Below are 20,703 nucleotides of genomic sequence, written 5' to 3' on the forward strand. Positions count from 1 at the left end.
CTGTCTTCTGACAGTCCCTCTCTTGAAAGCCAGAGCCCCAATCATGCTGAAAGACTTTGTGCTGCCTTGTCCCTATGCTTTTGCAAATATTTTCTCTGCCTGGTATTCTCCTCCAATTCACTTTTGAACAGTTGGTTCAGATCTTGCCTTCTCTAGGAAAACTAGGAACACATTTCCAACTCTCCTTTCCCCAGGTAGGGTCTATTCTAGAGCTTTTTTACAGCAGCCAGGGCACCACTGTTTTGAGCAGCTCATGTCACAGGGCTACCATTATTATTATTATTTTAAGAGATGAGGTCACACTATGTTGCCCAGGCTGGTTTTGAACTCAGAGCTCAAGTGATCTTCCTGCCTTGGCTTCCCAAAGTGCTAGGATTACAGGCATGAGCATGGTCTCATTATTTATTTACAGATTTCCTCTCCTGTTAGATTGTGAAACTCTGAGAAACAGGAACCTTGCACCTGGCATAATGCTGGACACATAGTGGACATTCAGTAAATGCTTGTTGAATGAATTAATAATCTAGGAAAATGTTCCAGGAGGAGGAAGTGAAATCTTTACTTCTCTCTCCCCAACTCCGTCATCGATTGCCCTCCATGTTCTATTTCAGGGAACTTCTCTAAACTATGTCTGGTTATCTGATCTAACCTCCATCTGACTATCCTTCATCCAGCTCCTCTCTAATATTTCCTGACTTTATTTATTTACTCATTCTAGAGTCAGGGTCTTGCACTGTTGCTCAAGCTGGAGTGCAGTGGTGTCATCATGACCCACTACAGCCTCAAAGCAATCTTCCCACCTCAGTTTCCTGAGGAGCTGGGACCACAGGCGTGAGCCACCTTGCTCAGCTCCCTGACTTTAATATAGTTATTCTCAGATTATATTATTTCTCTTTCAATTTACCTTTCTGACCACTTCTCATTTCCTTCTGTAGAGTCTCTTAACTGTTTCTCTTTCTCATTTTCTTTCTTTTTTTTTTTTTTTTTTTGAGATAGAGTCTCACTCTGCCGCCCAAGCTGGAGTGCAGTGGCACAATCACGGGTCACTACAGCCTCGACCTCCCCAGGCTCAGGTGATCTTCCCGCCTCAGCCTCCCAAGTAGCTGGAACTACAGGTGGGAGACACCATGACTGGCTAATTTGTATTTTTTATTTTATTTTAGACACAGTCACACTCTGTCGCCCAGGCTGGAGTGCAGTGGCACCATCTCAGCTCACTGCAACCTCCGCCTCCCGGATTCAAGCGATTATCATGCCTCAGCCTCCCAAATAGCTGGGATTACAGGCACCTGCTATCACACCCGGCTAATTTTTGTATTTTTAGTAGAGACGGGGTTTCACCAGGTTGGCCAGGCTGGTCTTGAACTCCTGTGCTCAAGTGATCCACCTTCCTGGGCCTCCAAAACTGTTAGGATTACAGGCATGAGCCACCGAGCTTGGTCTAATTTTTGTATTTTTTGTAGAGTCTGGGTTTCGCCCTGTTGCCCAGGCTGGTCTCTAACTCCTGTGCTCAAGTGATCCACCCACCTTGGCCTCCCAAAGTGTTGGTATTACAGGCGTGAGCCACCTCGCCCAGCCTTCCCGTTCTTTTTTAAGATTTAGTAAACTGGCCAGGCGTGGTGGCTGATGCTTGTAATCTCAGCACTTTGGGAGGCCGACGGGGGAGGATTGCTTGAGCTCAGGGGTTCAAGACTAGCCTGGGTAACAAAGTGAGGCACTATCTCTACAAGGAAAAAAAAAACAGCTGGGCGTGGTGATGCGCGCCTGTTTTTTTTTTTTTTTTTTTTTTTTTTTTTTTTTTTTGAGACAGAGTCTCAGTCTGTCACCCAGGCTGGAGTGCAATGGCCCAATCTTGGCTCACTGCAACCTCCGCCTCCCGGGTTCAAGCGATTCTCCTGTCTCAGCCTCCTGAGTAGCTGGGATTACAGGCACATGCCACCATGCCCGGCTAATTTTTGTATTTTTAGTAGAGACGGGATTTCACCATGTTGATCAGGCTAATCTCGAACTTCTGACCTCGTGATCCGCCCGCCTCTGCTTCCCAAAGTGTTGGGATTACAGGCGAGAGCCACCGCGCCCGGCCCTAGTAAACTTATATTTCTCACACATTATGTAAGCCACCTGAGCATACAGTTCTCAAGTGAGTCCCCCTTTTCGGCACCCGATTCTCCAACCCTCCATTGCTCAAACCTTTCCTCCATGGCTGTGTCCTCACCCCGAGTCGTGCATAACTTTTGTTGATGACAAAAGGTGGCAGACTTTCGTCCTGGGGATAGGTAGGTGAAGTGTTTTAAGAAATGGTTATTTTTAGGCTATGCAGAAGAATGAGGCTTCACCATCAAGCTTCACTACAGTCAGGCGTGCAGCGCAGCGACACTGTATTGACAATGACAACCCTTTCTTTTAAACTCCAAACCTAGCTAAGCCACACGTCTCCACGCAAAGGGTAAAAGATTGAAGAAGGAGTGGGAAAGGACAGGAGGCGGGGCATAGCGGGCCTGGAAGGCTTCCAGCTTGTCCCTGTGGACCCTCCTCGCCCCTATGAACTTCCGCCCCCAGTACCTCCGGGGCTCTGACAGGCGGATGCCTGCCAGCTAAGTGAGCACGTGGTGGCGCGCGGTCCTGGGGGCGGAGCCCAGGGGGTAGCTGGGAAGCGACGCAGGACGTGAGTCCGTGCGTACGTGCTCGCTCACGGCGGCGGCGGCGGAGCGGAGAGGCCAGAGCCGGAGACCGAGCTGGGATCGGGCCCCGGGCGGGGGCGGTGCGAGCGGCGCCAAGCAGATCTTAGGGGCGGGGACGGAGCCGGGGCGGGCGGGACTGAAGCGGAGCCCGGGAACGGGGCGGGAGGTCCCAGGGTCCCGGGTTGGGGGGGTGGAGCAGCACTTCGTCGCCGCGGGGGTGCCGGGACTCCGGCCGCAGTGCCGCCGCCATCACGGACTTCCTGTGGGACAAGCGCACGGGCCTCGCCGCCAGAACGGTGAGCGCGCGGGTTGGCTGGCCGCGGGGCCGCGCCGAAAGATGGCGACCGCGGGGCGGGCGGGGTTAGGCTTGGATTGGGGGCAAGGGACGGGGGCGAGATTTGGAGAGGAGGAGAGTGGAGACCTACGAAGCAGCAGAGTAGAGAGATGAGGGGGAAGGAGGCCGGCCTGCGTTAGCTGTACCGAGAAGATCTGTAGGAAACTTGGGCGGAACCAGACTAGAAAGGGTGATAGAGTAAAGATGGGAGTAGTTCCAGAGATGTGAAGGAGTGGAATATCAAAGTTGGACTCAGGGGTCCAATCAAAGCTGGAGGGAAGGAATACATCACCGTGTCACTTGGAGCATGCGGGAAGAATTTGCCTGTAGGAGTTCTGGATTTTCTGAGTAAGAAAGGAAAAAGCAAAAGATTTCAAACTTGAGAAAGGTAGGCTAGTGATGCTTTGAGGGGACAGGGCTGTGAGGCCGTTTGATGGTAGTATGTGGTGAGATGGCATTTATGTGGCTATGCTGATTAGGATGACTATGCTGGGAAAATCTTGTGCTTGCAGCTTGGTATGCTACCGGCCCCAGTTACACCAAGAATGCATCAAGTACCACCCTCCTCATTTGGGGAGGTTGGGAAGAAGTGATACAGAATGGTGGTCAGACATTGGAATCATTAAACCTTTTGCATACCCGATTCTCACACACCCCCACCAAGACTTCTGTCCCTGGGCCTGTTTCATTGTATTCTGCCTTCCTATTCTCATCTTCTTGGATTGTGACAGTGATTTTTCTCTTTTTTCCTTGAAGGAAAAAAGGGATTTATGAACCATCCCATTCCAATTCCATTAACTGGAAGGTGGGCAGCTGTCAGCTAACTGGGGCTGATATTAATTAAAAACCACTTACTGGCCAGGCGCGGTGGCTCACATCTGTAATCCCAGCACTTTGGGAGGCCAAGGCGGGCGGATCACCTGAGGTTGGGAGTTCGAGACCAGCCTGACCAACGTGGAGAAACGCTGTCTCTACTAAAAATACAAAATTAGCTGGGCGTGGCGGCGCATGCCTGTAATCCCAGCTATTCGGGAGGCTGAGGCAGGAGAATCGCTTGAACCCGGCAGGTGGAGGTTGCGGTGCACCGAGATTGCGCCATTGTACTCCAGCCTGGGCAACAAGAGCAAAACTCTGTTTCAAAAAAAAAAAAAAACCACAAGAAACAGCTGTTACCTATGTCTTAAGCACAAGAGTGGAGGGGCCAGATGGGATGCTGACTGTATTTTGTGGCCTACTACATTAAAACCTCTCAAGGGAGAGTTGGCCAAAGATGTGAGAGATGATTAAGTTAATTCAAGGGGCCCGACCCAGATCCCTGGAACTGATAGTATTTGGCGTTTACCTGGTATATGTAGAAACCTGGGAGACTGGATTCCTACCCTCAGGACACTGATAGTGTACTTGGGGAGATAAGATGTACTCTTAATGAGTGTACAACATTTATCATAACTAAACCAAAGCTTTACTCTATTGACTTGTGAGGAACTCAGCATCACACAGATCTGTATCTTAGATCCTGAAGGGGGATACACTGTGGCAGTCTCCATCGGTCGTCATACACTTTCCTCTGTAATGAACCGTGTCCTAGACCTGAAGGTCTTCATGGAGCTGTCTTTGAAGAAAATAAGGATAGAACACTTGAACTGGCCGGGTGCAGTGGCTCACGCCTGTAATCCCAGTACTTTGGGAGGCCGAGGCAGAAGGATCACGAGGTCAGGAGTTCGAGACCATCCTGGCCAACATGGTGAAACCCCGTCTGTACTAAAAATATAAAAATTAGCCAGGAGTGGTGGCGCGTGCCTGTAATCCCAGCTACGCAGGAGACTGAGGCAGGAGAATTGTTTGAACCTAGGAGGCGGAGGTTGCAGTGAGCCGAGATTGTGCCACTGCACTCCAGTCTGGCCACACAGCGAGACTCCGTCTAAAGAATAAAATAAGAACACTTGAACTGAGTGGGAGGTAATGAGGGATGGGTTTGGGGGCTTTCTAGAGTTTCAGCCGGAGTTAGTAGGTGGCTGTACCCCAATAAGGAGGAATTGTAAGTACAGAGGAAGACTGAGGAAGTTGTGCCTGGTAAAAAGAGGCAGAAATAAAGGGAGGAAAGCAGCTTAGCATCTTTGGAGCAGCCAGTCCTTGGAGGAGATTTCTGAAAACTCGAAACTTTCCTATTTCCGCTTTCCCTTGCCTTCCAGATGCCTCATCCTCGAAGGTACCATTCCTCAGAGCGAGGCAGCCGGGGGAGTTACCGTGAACACTATCGGAGCCGAAAGCATAAGCGACGAAGAAGTCGCTCCTGGTCAAGTAGTAGTGACCGGACACGACGGCGTCGGCGAGAGGACAGCTACCATGTCCGTTCTCGAAGGTGAGGCCTCAGGAAGAGATACTCAAACACAGGGTCACTCGCTCATTCATTTGTTCAACAAATACTTATTGGTTATATGCTAAAACCATTGCATTAAGTAGCTGACTGAAGGTAATGTCGGGATAGATAACCAAAGAAGCCATTTGGGCTGCAGTGTTAAGTGTTAGAATACATAGTGAGGAACTGAGGACGTACCCAGTGCGTTTGGTTGCAGTGGGGCAGAATGTGTAATTCAGAGAAAACATTGCAGAGAAAGCGACATCTGTATATGTCTGGAGGACAAGTAGAGTCAGGTGGGAGAAGTGTCTTTGGGCAGAGGGACAGCATGTGCAAAGGACTGGGAGCTACAGGTAACTAATAAGCTAACAGATAAGACAAAGTTAGATCTTTGTGTTTTTAATTTTTTTTTAATTTTAAAATATCATTTATTTATTTTTGAGACAGAGTTTCATTCTGTTGCCCAGGCTGGAGTGCAATGGCAAGATCTCAGCTCACTACAACCTCTGCGGCCCCAGGTTCAAGCGATTCTTTTGCCTCAGCCTCCCAAGTACCTGGGACTACAGGCATGCGCCATCATGCCTGGCTAATTTTTTTTTCTTTTTTCTTTTGTATTTTTAGTAGAGACAGGATTTCACCATGTTGGCCTCAAACTCCTGACCTCAAGTGCTCCACCTGCCTTGGCCTCCCAAAGTGCTGGGATTACAGGCGTGAGCCACTGCGCCAGGCCCAGTTTTAATATTTTAGTGGCATGTTCAGTGGAAAGAATGAGTTAAGGATGGTTTAGAGCAAGGGGGGATTTCATTCAGGAAAGCTTGAGAAAAAAATGGCTCGCTCTTTGTATTACTGCAGCAGGAAAAGGGCCCCAATAGGGAGTGGTTCTGCAGATGCCTTTTCAGAGGTTTTGGTGACATGGCAGATGTGCTTGTTACCTCACTTCTCTGGTCCCTTGGTGCTCTCAGTGACTCAACAAGTGTCTGAGAACAGTTTTCTAGCATTACTCTTTGTCCTCACTAAGGCAGGACCTTGGCACAGGGTATGGTAGGGAATGTGGTCTGAACAGATACACCTAATTGGTGTTTGTTATCCAACAGCAGTTATGATGATCGTTCATCCGACCGGAGGGTGTATGACCGGCGATACTGTGGCAGCTACAGACGCAACGATTATAGCCGGGATCGGGGAGATGCCTACTATGACACAGACTATCAGCATTCCTATGAATATCAGCGGGAGAACAGCAGTTACCGCAGCCAGCGCAGCAGCCGGAGGAAGCACAGACGGCGGAGGAGGCGCAGCCGGACATTTAGCCGCTCATCTTCGGTGAGTGCCAGCCCAGGCCCTTCCTCTCCCCACTCTTCTGCAGGCCCTCTAGGACTCTGGTAAGTGAGAAGTATCCTTGTTCTCAGCTGAACATTGGGGTATGGACACTGAGGTGGGCACTGAGTTTGCCTACTTTCTTGGAAGCTCTCCGACTCTTGAAGGGCCCTGGAATCTGCTTTGGAGATGGATGGGCACGGAGCATTTGTGACCCCCAGTGCTCTCCCTGGCATGTTGGGCTTACTGTGTTGGGAGCAGCTTCTCCGCCCCAGCGGCCTCCACTGTTTAATGGGGACCTTGCTTGTGAACTGCCTTTTTCTCCCAAGCCCTGGGCTCTGTAGCCCCCTTGGCAGGCGGGCTTGGGTGGGGGCAAGGGGAGATCTGTGTCTGCCCGGAAGGGCATTGTGTAGAGCATGGGGTTGTGGGTGACACTGGCAACAACACCACTTCTCTGCTCTGCCCATGCCTCTCCCTGTTCCTGTTTTGGGTTTGGGGACTTGGGATTATGCGCCGCTCTCTCTTCTCACACCGATCCACCTTACTGCATCTGACGTGTTCCCTTCCACTGTCCCCCATCATCGTCTGTCCCCCCTGGCTGGGCGCCTGTGACCGGTGACCCCTCTACCACCCACCCCGCCTCCCTCCGGCCCCCGCTCCGACACCTGGCTTGCTCCGACCCCCCCTGCCCCCCGACAGCAGCACAGCAGCCGGAGAGCCAAGAGTGTAGAGGACGACGCTGAGGGCCACCTCATCTACCACGTCGGGGACTGGCTACAAGAGCGATGTACAAGCCAAATCGTAACAATCCTATAGCCTGTAATGGTCCCATAGCCATCCTAACGTCCCAAGCCAACCTGAGTCACAGCCTCTTGCCTTTTCTCAGTGGTGTTGTTTATCTGGGTGGTTTGAGTTGCTGTTGAGAATTGACCTCTGTTGTCCACTCCCAGCTCTCACGGCCCCTGGGTTAAAGGTGGTGGGAATCACACAGGGGTTTTCTTCCCCTGTGACCATCTGTATCTGTTCCCCTTCCTTCATCTCCACCCCAGGTTGCTGTCCCCTTTTTTCTTCCAACTCAGCTCATTCCCCACCTTCTCTCCCTCCCTCTCCCCGACCCTGCTCTCTTTCATTTCAGATGAAATCGTTAGCACCTTAGGAGAGGGGACCTTTGGCCGAGTTGTACAATGTGTTGACCATCGCAGGTAAGTGTCAATCCCTCCCTACTGCGTAGGGATAAAAAGATGGTGGGGGTTATATGGGGCTTTTTTGCTAATTAACCTAAGGTAGGATTTCTTAGTCCCCCTACGGCCCTGTTCATTTTGAGATATTCTTGAGAACCCAGCAAAAGCCTCTCCTGCCAACTTACAGGGGTGGGGCTCGAGTTGCCTTGAAGATCATTAAGAATGTGGAGAAGTACAAGGAAGCAGCTCGACTTGAGATCAACGTGCTGGAGAAAATCAATGAGAAAGACCCTGACAACAAGAAGTAAGCAAGCAAGGAAGTATGTAGGGAGGCTGAGAACCCCAACCCCTACACAGGAGAGACCTCTAGACCTGGTTTAGGCAGACAGGGGAGTCTTAGACCTTCTCATCCATTCATCTTTTGTTCATCATCTTAGAGTAGTAGAACATCATGGTAGGAAAGGGGGGAGGCCTATGACATTCCTTAATCCACTCCCCTTGTTTTCAGGGAAGCTAGATTGCTCTGTAGTTTGACCCCAGCCTAGAATGGTTTCTGTAGAGATGTACCCTGGACATAGCCCTAGGACTGAGCATCAACGTCATCGAACAGCGAATTAAGCTTTTATAAGTAGAACTATGCTGATAAGGCCACAGACATTTATGCAGTAATATTTTGTTCACATACATTCACAGTCCAAAAATAGAATAAGGACATTAAGCCAAGATATGAGGCCAGTAGGTATAAACAGGAGCCCAGTGGTAGCTGGTGGTGAATGAATATCAGGAGTTGGGCTGGGGTTGGGGTTTAGGATGGACAGTTGATGATCCAGGATCTATACTGTTTAAAGCTTGGCACTCAACAGCTCTTCAGTAAATAGTTTTTTTAACTATCTAAAATGGTGCAGGAAGATATTTTGAAACTTGGGCTGGGCATGGTGGCTCACGCCTGTAATCCCAGCACTTTGGGAGGCCAAGGCGGGTGGATCACAATGTCAGAAGTTCGAGACCAGCCTGGCCAATATGGTGAAACCCTGTCTGTACTAAAAATAAATTAGCCGGGCATGTTGGCGGACAACTGTAGTCCCAGCTACTTGGAAGGCTGAGGCAGGAGAATCGCTTGAACCCAGGAGGTAGAGGTTGCAGTGAGCCGAGGTCACGCCACTGCACTTCAGCCTGGGTGACAGGGTGAGACTCCATCTCAAAAAAAAAAAAAAAAAGGAACCTGGCAGGTAGTACCATTCTTCTTGGGTCTGGTAGAGGCTATTCCCTAGCTGAACTGAATTTTGGTGTTAGTACTAACTGGCATGATTTTACACAATTATGTGGAATCAACAGCTATGAAGTACCTCCTTGTTGGATGGCTGATGGGCAGATCATGCTCATCAGACAACCCCCCTTCCCCCATCTCTCTTCTCAGCCTCTGTGTCCAGATGTTTGACTGGTTTGACTACCATGGCCACATGTGTATCTCCTTTGAGCTTCTGGGCCTTAGCACCTTCGATTTCCTCAAAGACAACAACTACCTGCCCTACCCCATCCACCAAGTGCGCCACATGGCCTTCCAGCTGTGCCAGGCTGTCAAGTGTGAGTGGGGTGGGCCGAAGTGGACTCTGGGGCAGTCCCTCCCTTCATTGGATCTCTCTGTCGGTTGTGCACTGGTGAAGCCCCTAAACAGTCAGCTCTCTGTTTTCTGCAGTTCTTCGATTTACTGTCATCTTGAAACATCTTCTGACTTAACTCCTTGACTGATGTCTTTATCGTCACTGATTGCTCTTACTTTACACCTAGCCTAGCAGCAGCTAGAAGAGAAAGCCTTTGGAATCAAAGCACTTAATTACCCTCCCCTTTTCCTTTCTCCCCTTCTTGGGAAAGCATCAGTCAGGCAGCAAACATAAAGAGACAAAAATACACTCCTTAGGCTAAAGGCTTACATTTATCTGGGATGAGATGTTCATTCACAGCAAAGGAGATGGGAACAGAGTATGTAGTTCAGCTAAGGGGCAAGGTGGAGAATTCAAAGAAATATAGCATTCTTCTGGAGTCATCAAAATAATACAGTTTCACAGAATTGAGTTAACATAGTGCCAGCTAGACACATGTCAAAGCGTGTACACACTACAACTCAAAGCAAACTTTTTTTTTTTTTACATCAGTTGAGCTACATATGTATCTTATATTAGAAAGAGCAGAGCTTCTTAGACCAGGCATTCCATTTAGACATAGAGCAGAAAGCAGCCCTAGTGATTCTGGACCTGTCGCCTCACTGGCTTTGCCCTAGGTAACCAGGCCTGGGGTCAGCTGATACCAGTTAGCTCTGGCCACCTGCACCAAGCCTGACCTGGCCTTCTCCCCTACAGTCCTCCATGATAACAAGCTGACACATACAGACCTCAAGCCTGAAAATATTCTGTTTGTGAATTCAGACTATGAACTCACCTACAACCTAGAGAAGGTAAGATGGATAGGGTCTGCCCTTGGTTACTGGGGGCAGGCAGCTGGGCCGCTTTGCCTTCTGCTGAGCCCTTTGTTTTCTCCCTTTTATTTCGTCGTCCCACATTTTCTCCCTGTCTGGCTCCAACTGGGTACTAAATAGGCTGAAAGGGAGAGATCTCTTAAGAAGACTTAAACTGGGAGATAACTTGTACAGGGGACTTCAGATAACTTTCCAGTAGAGTGGAAGTTTTTAAGGTTCTTGGTTTGGACTGACTGACTGACTTATTTATTTATTTGAGACAGAGTCTCACTCTGTTGCCCAGACTGATGTGCAGTGGCATAATCTCGGCTCACTGCAACCTCTACCTCCCAGGTTTAGGTGATTCTCCTGCCTTAGCCTCTGGAGTAGCTGGGATTACAGGCACCCGCCACCAAGCCTGGCTAGTTTTTGTGTTTTTAGTAGAGATGGGGTTTTGCCATGTTGGCCAGGCTGGTCTCGAACCCCTAAGCTCAGGTAATCTGCCTGTCTCGGGCTCCCAGAATGCTGGGATTACAGGTGTGAGCCACAGCGCCTGGCCCGGACTTCTTTTTTGAGACGTATATTTCTGTGAGGTAGGAAAGCTGGGCTCCCTTGACTAACTGGAGATAATGGAGATCTCAGACCTAAAGAAGCTCTCCCTCCTTTGACCCCTTTGCTACATGTTATATATTTTCAGAGAAACTCCTTTGCTACATGTTACATTTTTTCAGAAAAACCCACTTCCTACATGTTACATGTTTTCAGAATAACTATATATCCGGCACTTGGGTGTAGTCTTCAGATGCTTACAGATGTGCACGCTGTTCTATAATCATTTCTTAATCCCTTTGCTCCCCTACTTCTAAAAGTATTATGCTGGATGTGGTGGAAGCTGTAAAACAGGAAATTTCCCAGGGCTTGTAGGGCCAGGCAGGATATCACAGTACCTTTTTTAAGGCTCAGAAGCAACGTACAGAATACTGGTGGAATCTTAGTCTGGGTGCAGAGGTTCATCCTCTTTCTCCTCTGCTCTAGAAGCGAGATGAGCGCAGTGTGAAGAGCACAGCTGTGCGGGTGGTAGACTTTGGCAGTGCCACCTTTGACCATGAGCACCATAGCACCATTGTCTCCACTCGCCATTACCGAGCACCAGAAGTCATCCTTGGTAAGGGAGGGCAAGGCTGTCCAAGTGTGTGAGATGATGTGGTGAGGGTGGGGCCACCTAAGCCTCATGACACCTTTTCCCTCCCCTTCTCACCCAGAGTTGGGCTGGTCACAGCCTTGTGATGTGTGGAGTATAGGCTGCATCATCTTTGAATACTATGTGGGATTCACCCTCTTCCAGGTAAGTGATGGGATCTTACTTGACTGCCTGGCATTCCTCTAGCTGGTTCCTTTGTTTTCTGCTGAGGACCTGCCTGCTCAGTTCTCCACATTGCCTACCTTCCTGGCAGCTGATCCTCAGCATGCCCTTTTCAGTCCCATGCTCAGTTCTGTTTTTGTTTCCCAGACCCATGACAACAGAGAGCATCTAGCCATGATGGAAAGGATCTTGGGTCCTATCCCTTCCCGGATGATCCGAAAGACAAGGTGAACCTTGAGTGGGCACTAGTTAACCCTTTTCCTTTTCTCTCCACAGAATTGGTCTATTTCACATCATTTTCTTTTTTCTTTGATGCGTCCTCTCCCCGCAGTTACTTTCAGATGGGGAAATAAGGGAATTGTAACAAGGGTGACCTTCTGATTCCTCAACCTCCCCTTCCCCTCTAGAAAGCAGAAATATTTTTACCGGGGTCGCCTGGATTGGGATGAGAACACATCAGCTGGGCGCTATGTTCGTGAGAACTGCAAACCGCTGCGGGTGAGCCGGGCTCGGGATAAATAGTGCCCACCGTCCAGAAGTCACTTCCTTCTTAGGGTGGTTTGCCTCTGGAATGCTCTTCACAAGCAGAGGGTTAGAAAAGGAGGGGAGGAAAGCTGAAAGAAGACATCTTTGGTCAACAGAGGAAACATAAGAGGGAGTGGTTTTGTGGAGGGAAGGAGGTTAGACAGCCTAACCTTGAGACAACCAGAGATCAAAGCAATGTCCTGGATTCTTTAGGTCAGACAGAAAAGAATAAACTACCTTTGAAGAGCTTACATTTTAATGAGGAACTAAAGAAGATTCATGAAGTTGACAAGGATATACAAGTAGAAAGAACTGTCAAAGATTATGGAGTAATTGTGCTAGTGGGAAGGTAGGTTGAGCTATAATATCAGAAACGTTGGTCCTGGTGTGGTCGTGGTTAGGTAGCCTTCAAATTGGTTGCAAGCAGAGCCTTGGTTCTCCAAGAATGAAAGGTAGGGTCTTGAAGAAGGCAGGGTTTGTAAGGCATCCTGCCTCACCTTTTTCCTGCCCTCCTCCACCAGCGGTATCTGACCTCAGAGGCAGAGGAACACCACCAGCTCTTCGATCTGATTGAAAGCATGCTGGAGTATGAACCAGCTAAGCGGCTGACCTTGGGTGAAGCCCTTCAGCATCCTTTCTTCGCCCGCCTTCGGGCTGAGCCACCCAACAAGTTGTGGGACTCCAGTCGGGATATCAGTCGGTGACGATCAGGCCCTGGGCCCCCCTGCATCTTTTATAGCAGTGGGTGTCCAGTCCAGGACACTGGTGCTTTTTTATACAAGAGAACGAGCCAGAGTTCACTGCTTCCTCCTGGCTCTCTGTATACCTGTGAATATGTGAAATAGTGTAAATATGAAAGAACTTGTACCTATCACTTCAACCCCTGCCTTGTACATAATGCTATTCCATCCACACAGTTTCCACCCTCACCTGCCCCCTCATACGGAGTTGGATGGGGGCCGAGTGAGGTAACCAGGTGGCATCTACCCCATGTTTTATAAGGAATTTTGTACAGTCTTTGTGAAATAAAATAACGTGCTTCATTTGACCCCCATCCCTGGAGTTGGAGGTTTGGGAATGCTGGGGTGGAGGGATGAAACGATTGGCAAACTTTCTGAGTTTGGGTATGAAGGGAGTCCTTCTTACCCTCCAAAATTAAGCAGAGCCAGGCTACCAGTTTATTTCCCCTGTCCACCTTATCATAGGGGAGGGTAGTGATGGGTGGGGCAGCATTTCTTTCAGATTAAAAGAGAGAAGTGTTATAAGGTGGCACTTCTCAGATGTGGAATTATGAGAGTTGGGAAAGATCTGACTCCTAGAGTCATTAGGCCGCGACCCAATATAGAGCCAGAAACCCAGGTTGAAAACGTGCTCAATCTGGCTCCTAGGGGGTTGCCGTGGCCGGTCAGAAGGCTCCCGTCGTCCGTCTCCGGTTACTAGGAAGGCCGGGTTCCTACGCGAGGCCTCCTGGGAAGTGTAGTTCGTTAGTGGAAGGAAGTCACATGGAAGAGGGGCGGTAGTTGGTTGTGGGCACTGGGTTAGAGGTATCACGTGGGGGCACTTTCGTCTTAGCTTTTGGTCAAGACGCAGGCGCAACCCACGGCTGCTGCGGGGATCCTTGTGGCCCTTCCGGTCGGTGGAACCAATCCGTGCACAGAGAAGCGGAGCGAACTGAGGCGAGTGAAGTGGACTCTCAGGGCTACCGCTACCGCCACTGCTGCGGCAGGGGCGTGGAGGGCAGAGGGCCGCGGAGGCCGCAGTTGCAAACATGGCTCAGAGCAGAGACGGCGGAAACCCGTTCGCCGAGCCCAGCGAGCTTGACAACCCCTTTCAGGTGACTTGCGCCGGTCGGCCTCTTTTGGGCGGTCAGGTTGATTCTTCCCGGTTCTGTAGGGTCGGGCTAACTTGTTTCCCCATTTGTGACATTTGATCCTGGGAAGAGCCGCCACGTGGGGTGACAGTGACTCCAGACCAGTGAGCACTCTGGAGGGCGGGCCCTGCCCCTTAATGGGCTGGTGCTGGCAGTGTTGGATGATGGATTTGAGGTAAATGTTGTCCCAGTCCTGGGACAACGGCGTGGCCCCGAAGGTGCAGTACTTGGAGCCACAGGCAGTTTGGGAATGGTCCCTGGGAATTCCCCTAGGTGGCACTGGGTGCCAGCTGAGCCCCAGGTCTCTGCCCTCAGGACCCAGCTGTGATCCAGCACCGACCCAGCCGGCAGTATGCCACGCTTGACGTCTACAATCCTTTTGAGACCCGGGAGGTGAGCTACTGGAGAGCATAGGAGTTCAAGGAAGGGAAGGGTTTGCCGGTGAGACAAGTCAGCTTGGGTACAGGGGACTTTTCTGCATGCACAGGAAGGAAAAGGCATTGTGATCTTAGTTCCCTGAGAGAGGCTAGTCAGCCATGGAATGCCTCATCCTTCTAGGGCCACCAGGGCCACCAACCCAAATGGTTTGAGCTCTAAAAGTCAGTCCTGGGAAGATCTGGAGGCTGGCAAGGCCTTAACCAATGTTCTGTATGGGAAGGCTTTCTTGAAGAAAATAAAGGTTAGGGCTGGTTGGAGTTTAGGTTAGGTATGCAGTTTGAAAGCAAGGAATGAGGAGGAGGACTACACCTGTTTGTCCCACTGGATTAGAAAATGGTGAGTTGTAAGAATTTAAGGGGTTTTCATGGTACTTAGAACTTAAAAAAAAAGCAGGGGGAGCCAAGCATGGTGTGCACGCCTGTAATCCCACTCGGGAGGCTGAGGTGGGAGGATTGCTTGAGCCCAGGAATTTGATGGAGACCATCCTGGGCAACAGCGAGACCCCCATCTCTTGAAACGTTTTAAAAATTGGCTAGGTGTAGTGGCACATGCCTGTAGTCCTTGCTACTTGGGAGGCTGGGATGGAAGGACTGCTTGGGCCCAGGAGTTTGAGGCTTCAATGAGTGATGATTGCACCACTGCACTCCAGCCTGGGTGGCAGAGAGACAACCCCACACTCCATCCCCAGAAGAAAAGAAAAGAAAAAAAAAACACAGTTAAGTGGGGAGATAGAGTAAATGAGTGATTTGAGTCCTCGCTAAGGCATTGGATATGAGGGATGATAAGGCTGCTACAGGTCATTATAGAGTTCTCTGACAGAAATTCAACAGAAGAACTAGCTTCCTAACAAATAGGGGAAAGGTTGCTTCCTTACATCATGAGTTCTGGGTCTAAAGGTATTCAAGCAGACTCTAGATTCCTGTGTTATGAGGGACTAGATGATCACTAAGGTCTTTTCCTCAACAGCCACCACCAGCGTATGAGCCTCCAGCCCCTGCCCCATTGCCTCCACCCTCAGCTCCCTCCTTGCAGCCCTCGAGAAAGCTCAGCCCCACAGAACCTAAGAACTATGGCTCATACAGCACTCAGGTACAGGAGGTGTGCAGGTGAGGGCTGGGGAGAAGGGCCAGTCCTGGGGCCCAGGGCTCACATCTCCGTCTGCTCACACTGGGCAGGCCTCAGCTGCAGCAGCCACAGCTGAGCTGCTAAAGAAACAGGAGGAGCTCAACCGGAAAGCAGAGGAGTTGGACCGAAGGGAGCGAGAGCTGCAGCATGCTGCCCTGGGAGGCACAGCTAGTAAGTAGTAGAGTGGGGAAGAGCATCTGAGAGTTTGGGAGGAGCAAAAACAGGTCTTAAGGGCCTGGGCTCGGCTGGGTGCGGCGGCTCATACCTACAATCCCAGCACTTTGAGAGGCTGAGGTGGGTAGATCACGAGGTCAAGAGATTGAGACCATCCTAGCCAACATGGTGAAACCCTGTATCTACTAAAAATACAAAAAAAAAAAAAAAAAAAATTAGCTGGGCATGGTGGCACACACCTGTAGTCCTAGCTACTCGGGAGGCTGAGACAGGAGAATCGCTTGAACCCGGGAGGCAGAGGTTGCAGTGAGCCGAGATAGCACCACTGCACTACAGCCTGGTGACAGAGTGAGACTCCGTCTTAAAAAAAAAAAAAAAAAAAAAAAAGGCCGGGCGCGGTGGCTCACACTTGTAATCCCAGCACTTTGGGAGGCTGAGGCGGGCGGATCACGAGGTCAGGAGATCGAGACCACGGTGAAACCCCGTCTCTACTAAAAATACAAAAAATTAGCCGGGCATGGTGGCGGGCACCTGTAGTCCCAGCTACTCGGAGAGGCTGAGGCAGGAGAATGGCGTGAACCCGGGAGGCGGAGCTTGCAGTGAGCCGAGATTGCGCCACTGCACTCCAGGCTGGGTGACAGAGCGAGACTCCGTCTCAAAAAAAAAAAAAAAAAACAAAAAAACACAAACCTGGGCTCTGGAGTCAGACTGCGGAGTTTGAATTTTAGAGATACTGCTTACTAACCATGAGCTTTTAGGGAAGTTACTTAATCTCGAATGCCTCAGTTTCCCTATTTATAAAATGAAAACCACGTTTGCATCTGTTTGACCAGGTTGTTGTGAAGGTTAAACAAAATATATGTGAAGTGCTTGGTACAGTGCTTAGGTGTTTTAAATAATAATAAACCGTATTAATTTTTCCACTCTCCCTTGTCTCCTTGGACCCCAAATTGGAGATAAAAGAGAGGATCCACGGCTGGGTATGGTGCCTCACGCCTGTAATTCCAACACTTTGGGAGGCCGAGGCAGGCAGGTTGTTTGAGCTCAGGAGTTAGAGACCAACCTGGACAACATAGTGAGATCCTGCCTCCAAAACATTAACGAAAAAAATTAGCAGGGCATGATGGTACCTGTCCGTAGTCCTAGCTCTTCAAGAAGCTCAGGTGGACGGCCAGGTGCCGGGGCTCATACTTGTAATCCCAGCACTTTGGGAGGCCGAGGCAGGTGGATCACCTGAGGTCAGGAGTTCAGGACCAGCCAACTTGGTGAAACCCTGTCTCTACTAAAAATATAAAAATTAGCTGGGTGTGGTGGCACGTGCCTGTAATCCCAGCTACTCGGGAGACCGAGGCAGGAGAATTGCTTGAACCTGGGAGGCAGAGGTTGCAGTGAGCCAAGATCACACCACTGCACTCCAACCTGGGCAACAAGAGCGAAACTCTATCTCAGGAAAAAAAAAAAAGAAGCTGAGGTGGCTTGAGCCCAGGAGGTTGAGGCTACAGTGAACCGTGATCATACCACTACCTTCCAGCCTGAACAACAGAGACCCTGTCTCAAAAAAAAAAAAAAAAAAAAAAAAAAAAGAGGATCCAGGGATGGAGAGAAGGGGGAGTGATTCCTTTGTTGGTCTCTGTCTTACTTCTGGGGTCCACCTGTTTTTTTGTGCCTTACAGCTCGACAGAACAATTGGCCCCCTCTACCTTCTTTTTGTCCAGTTCAGCCCTGCTTTTTCCAGGACATCTCCATGGAGATCCCCCAAGAATTTCAGAAGACTGTATCCACCATGTACTACCTCTGGACGTGTGAGTAGTGAGAAGGCTTTTGGAGGAAGTTACAGGTAGATCTCTTAACTGCCCTAGGGTCCGCTCACCAAGAACCAAACACTTCACCTCTATTTAGAACTCACCAGCCTGCTAGCAAATGTTCTTGCCCTCTTCCCACTTTTTATTGTCCATATGCAGGAATATATTTTGAATTCTTTAGATGTCTTTGGGCTGGGTGCAGTGGTTTACGCCTGTAATCCCAGCACTTTGGGAAGCCGAGGTGGGTGGATAACCTGAGGTCAGAAGTTTGAGACTAGCCTGATCAACATGGAGAAACCCCATCTCTACTAAAAATAACAAGATTACCTGGGCGTGGTGGCGCATGCCTGTAATCCTAGCTACTCGGGAGACTGAGGCAGGAGAATCACTTGAACCCGTGAAGTGCAGGTTGCAGTGAGCCGAGATCATGCCATTGCACTCCAGTCTGGGCAACAAGAGCAAAACTCCGTCTCAAAAAAAAAAAAAAAAAAAAAAAAAAAAAAGGCCGGGCACGATGGCTCACGCCTGTAATCCCAGCACTTTGGGAGGCCCAGGCGGGCGGATCACGAGGTCAGGAGATCGAGACCATCCTGGTTAACACGGTGAAACCCCATCTCTATTAAAAATACAAAAAATTGGCCAGGTGCAGTGGCTCACGCCTGTAATCCCAGAACTTTGGGAGGCCAAGGTGGGCAGATCACGAGGTCAGGAGATCAAGACCACCCTGGCTAACGCGGTGAAACCCTGTCTCTACTACAAATACAAAAAATTAGCCAGGCATGGTGGTGGGCACCTGTGGTCCCAGCTACTTGGGAGGCTGAGGTAGGAGAATGGGCTTGAACCCGAGAGGCGGAGCTTGCAGTGAGCTGAGATCCTGCCACTGCACTCCAGCCTGGGCGACAGAGACTCTGTCTCAAAAAAAAAAAAAAAAAAAATTAGCTGGGCGTGGAGGCAGGCGCCTGTAGTCCCAGCTACTCAGGAGGCTGAGGCAGGAGAATGGCGTGAACCGGGGAGGCGGAGCTTGCAGTAAGCCGTGATTGTGCCACTGCACTCCAGCCTGCGCGACAGCCAGACTCTATCTCAAAAAAAAAAAAATGTCTTTGCAAGGGGATCACACGTTATTGAGATTTGCTTTCTTCATCTCCCCTGTTGAGGATTCCATGAAGGCAGCAGCTGCCTTCATTTCCTTACTCTGCCATGTTTGGTGAATATTATAGGGTAAGCATAGATGGGAAGGAGCCTTCATTGCAGTCCAGAAGGGCTCCTCATCCTGTCCCTCTGCCCCTTAGGCAGCACGCTGGCTCTTCTCCTGAACTTCCTTGCCTGCCTGGCCAGCTTCTGTGTGGAAACCAACAATGGCGCAGGCTTTGGGCTTTCTATCCTCTGGGTCCTCCTTTTCACGCCCTGCTCCTTTGTCTGCTGGTACCGCCCCATGTATAAGGCTTTCCGGTAAGTGTGTTAGTGGTGGGAGAGTGATGGAGACCTGGGATGGGCCCCACGTCTGCCCATCCTTCAGCTCTAATTCTTCTCCCACCCTCCCCATTTTTTTCCTCTTTGTAGGAGTGACAGTTCATTCAATTTCTTCGTTTTCTTCTTCATTTTCTTCGTCCAGGATGTGCTCTTTGTCCTGCAGGCCATTGGTATCCCAGGTTGGGGATTCAGGTTTGTGAGGCTGTTATCCACCCTCACCTTTCCCTCTAGATCAAGCCAGCACTGGGTGCTGGGATAGGAGTTGTTCAGAAAAAGGAAATGTGGTTTTAATCCTTGGGAGGTACTAGTTTAATGAGATACAAGACATACTTCCAGAATAGAGCACAGACAGCACTCTTGACACATATAGATTGAAGAGAAGAATGCTGCATTTGGCCAATCCGAGGTGGCCTCCTGGAGGAGGCACAGAACCATGGTTGAAAGGAGGAAGAAGAATCCCCAGATGAGTGCCTGGAAGGGCTTGGAGAGCTCAGGGCTAATGGTTCAGAAACTGGAATTAAACTATGAAGAGAGTAGATACAGTTTGGGATTGTGGTGCTCGGAATGCTGCTAGATTGACAGAGAGCCACTGCTGATGGGAAGGGTAGGAACAGGGGATGCTGGTTACATAACCAGTGGAGAAGCTGAGGAGCCCCTCTTCACTGGCACATCCTTCCCTTTACAGCGGCTGGATCTCCGCTCTGGTGGTGCCGAAGGGCAACACAGCAGTATCCGTGCTCATGCTGCTGGTCGCCCTGCTCTTCACTGGCATTGCTGTGCTAGGAATTGTCATGCTGAAACGGGTGAGGGCTGTGTTGAAGGTGGGGCCGGGAGGGTGAGATCATGGGTCCCCAGGGGCGTGGGTGGAACATTCAGGAGCAACTGGCACAGGTCAGGCTGCTGGGTGGTTCTCAGCTAATGGACCTCTGGGGTGTGTGTTTCTGTGTGTGAGTGTGTGTGCTGGGCAACAGGCTGCTGAGTGGTAGTGATACTGTTAGGCTGGGGTGGGGAACCAGTGGCTGGAATGGGCTGTAATGTCTTTGTCCTCTACTTGCAGATCCACTCCTTATACCGCCGCACAGGTGCCAGCTTTCAGAAGGCCCAGCAAGAATTTGCTGCTGGTGTCTTCTCCAACCCTGCGGTGCGAACCGCAGCTGCCAATGCAGCCGCTGGGGCTGCTGAAAATGCCTTCCGGGCCCCGTGACCCCTGACTGGGATGCCCTGGCCCTGCCACTTAAGGGAGCTGACTTAGCTCCCGTCCCTAAGGTCTCTGGGACTTGGAGAGACATCAGTACCTGATGGTTCCTCCGTAGTGCTCCCAATCCTATGGCCATGACTGCAGAACCTGACAGGCGTGTGGGGAGTCCACTGTGACCTAGTCCCCCCATCAGGCCACACTGCTGCCACCTCTCACACGCTCCAACCCAGCTTCCCTCTGCTGTGCCACGGCTGTTGCTTCGGTTATTTAAATAAAAGGAAGTGGAACTGGAACTGACATCCCCGTTTCCTGTATCTTCATTGGGAATTAGGCCTTATGAAAGAGAAAGGAGAGTGTGGAGTGAGGTGGGAAGGTCGGACCCGGCTTTAGTGTAAACTGGGAGATATGAGGGGC

The 20,703-nt window shown here is 50.2% G+C and overlaps 2 protein-coding genes across 11 annotated transcripts; both read left to right on the top strand.

Annotated features, from left to right (window-relative positions):
- The first annotated feature begins 2,648 nt into the window (after positions 1 to 2,648).
- Positions 2,649 to 13,266, top strand: CLK2 (CDC like kinase 2). 8 transcript variants are annotated; one of them, XR_004032640.1, is made up of 14 exons: positions 2,649 to 2,977; positions 5,208 to 5,377; positions 6,469 to 6,697; positions 7,391 to 7,478; positions 7,827 to 7,893; positions 8,060 to 8,176; positions 9,290 to 9,456; positions 10,230 to 10,324; positions 11,360 to 11,489; positions 11,587 to 11,669; positions 11,835 to 11,914; positions 12,095 to 12,185; positions 12,426 to 12,561; positions 12,734 to 13,266. XR_004032640.1 is itself a non-coding variant. In XM_030824323.1 (13 exons), exons 2-13 carry the CDS (start codon positions 5,208 to 5,210, stop codon positions 12,453 to 12,455), a joined length of 1,347 nt encoding a protein of 448 aa, XP_030680183.1. In that variant the 5' UTR covers positions 2,649 to 2,977; the 3' UTR covers positions 12,456 to 13,266. The 8 variants fall into 8 exon arrangements, 7 of the variants coding, with proteins under 7 accessions (XP_030680183.1, XP_030680178.1, XP_030680180.1 ...); XM_030824323.1 differs by having other exon boundaries at positions 12,426 to 13,266; XM_030824318.1 differs by lacking the exon at positions 12,426 to 12,561.
- A 226-nt stretch (positions 13,267 to 13,492) lies between these two features.
- SCAMP3 (secretory carrier membrane protein 3) lies at positions 13,493 to 20,588 on the top strand. 3 transcript variants are annotated; one of them, XM_003259422.4, is made up of 9 exons: positions 13,493 to 14,046; positions 14,398 to 14,475; positions 15,487 to 15,609; positions 15,696 to 15,816; positions 17,493 to 17,621; positions 18,911 to 19,070; positions 19,182 to 19,283; positions 19,777 to 19,894; positions 20,149 to 20,588. In XM_003259422.4, exons 1-9 carry the CDS (start codon positions 13,981 to 13,983, stop codon positions 20,293 to 20,295), a joined length of 1,044 nt encoding a protein of 347 aa, XP_003259470.1. In that variant the 5' UTR covers positions 13,493 to 13,980; the 3' UTR covers positions 20,296 to 20,588. The 3 variants fall into 3 exon arrangements, with proteins under 3 accessions (XP_003259470.1, XP_003259471.1, XP_030680186.1); XM_003259423.4 differs by lacking the exon at positions 14,398 to 14,475 and having other exon boundaries at positions 13,495 to 14,046; XM_030824326.1 differs by lacking the exons at positions 14,398 to 14,475; positions 15,487 to 15,609 and having other exon boundaries at positions 13,497 to 14,046.
- The last annotated feature ends 115 nt before the right edge of the window (positions 20,589 to 20,703 follow it).

This window comes from Nomascus leucogenys, chromosome 12, assembly GCF_006542625.1.
Source record: "Nomascus leucogenys isolate Asia chromosome 12, Asia_NLE_v1, whole genome shotgun sequence".
NCBI classification, from domain to species: domain Eukaryota; kingdom Metazoa; phylum Chordata; class Mammalia; order Primates; family Hylobatidae; genus Nomascus; species Nomascus leucogenys.

Excerpts from the sequence above, each read along its gene's own strand:
- CLK2 (XM_030824318.1), top strand. The coding sequence starts at position 5,208 with ATGCCTCATCCTCGAAGGTACCATTCCTCAGAGCGAGGCAGCCGGGGG. Across the intron at positions 9,457-10,229 it reads GCTGTGCCAGGCTGTCAAGT|TCCTCCATGATAACAAGCTG; the intron begins GTGAGTGGGGTG and ends TCTCCCCTACAG. Across the intron at positions 12,186-12,733 it reads AGAACTGCAAACCGCTGCGG|CGGTATCTGACCTCAGAGGC; the intron begins GTGAGCCGGGCT and ends CTCCTCCACCAG.
- SCAMP3 (XM_003259422.4), top strand. The coding sequence starts at position 13,981 with ATGGCTCAGAGCAGAGACGGCGGAAACCCGTTCGCCGAGCCCAGCGAG. Across the intron at positions 14,047-14,397 it reads AGCTTGACAACCCCTTTCAG|GACCCAGCTGTGATCCAGCA; the intron begins GTGACTTGCGCC and ends CTCTGCCCTCAG. Across the intron at positions 19,284-19,776 it reads ATCCCAGGTTGGGGATTCAG|CGGCTGGATCTCCGCTCTGG; the intron begins GTTTGTGAGGCT and ends TTCCCTTTACAG.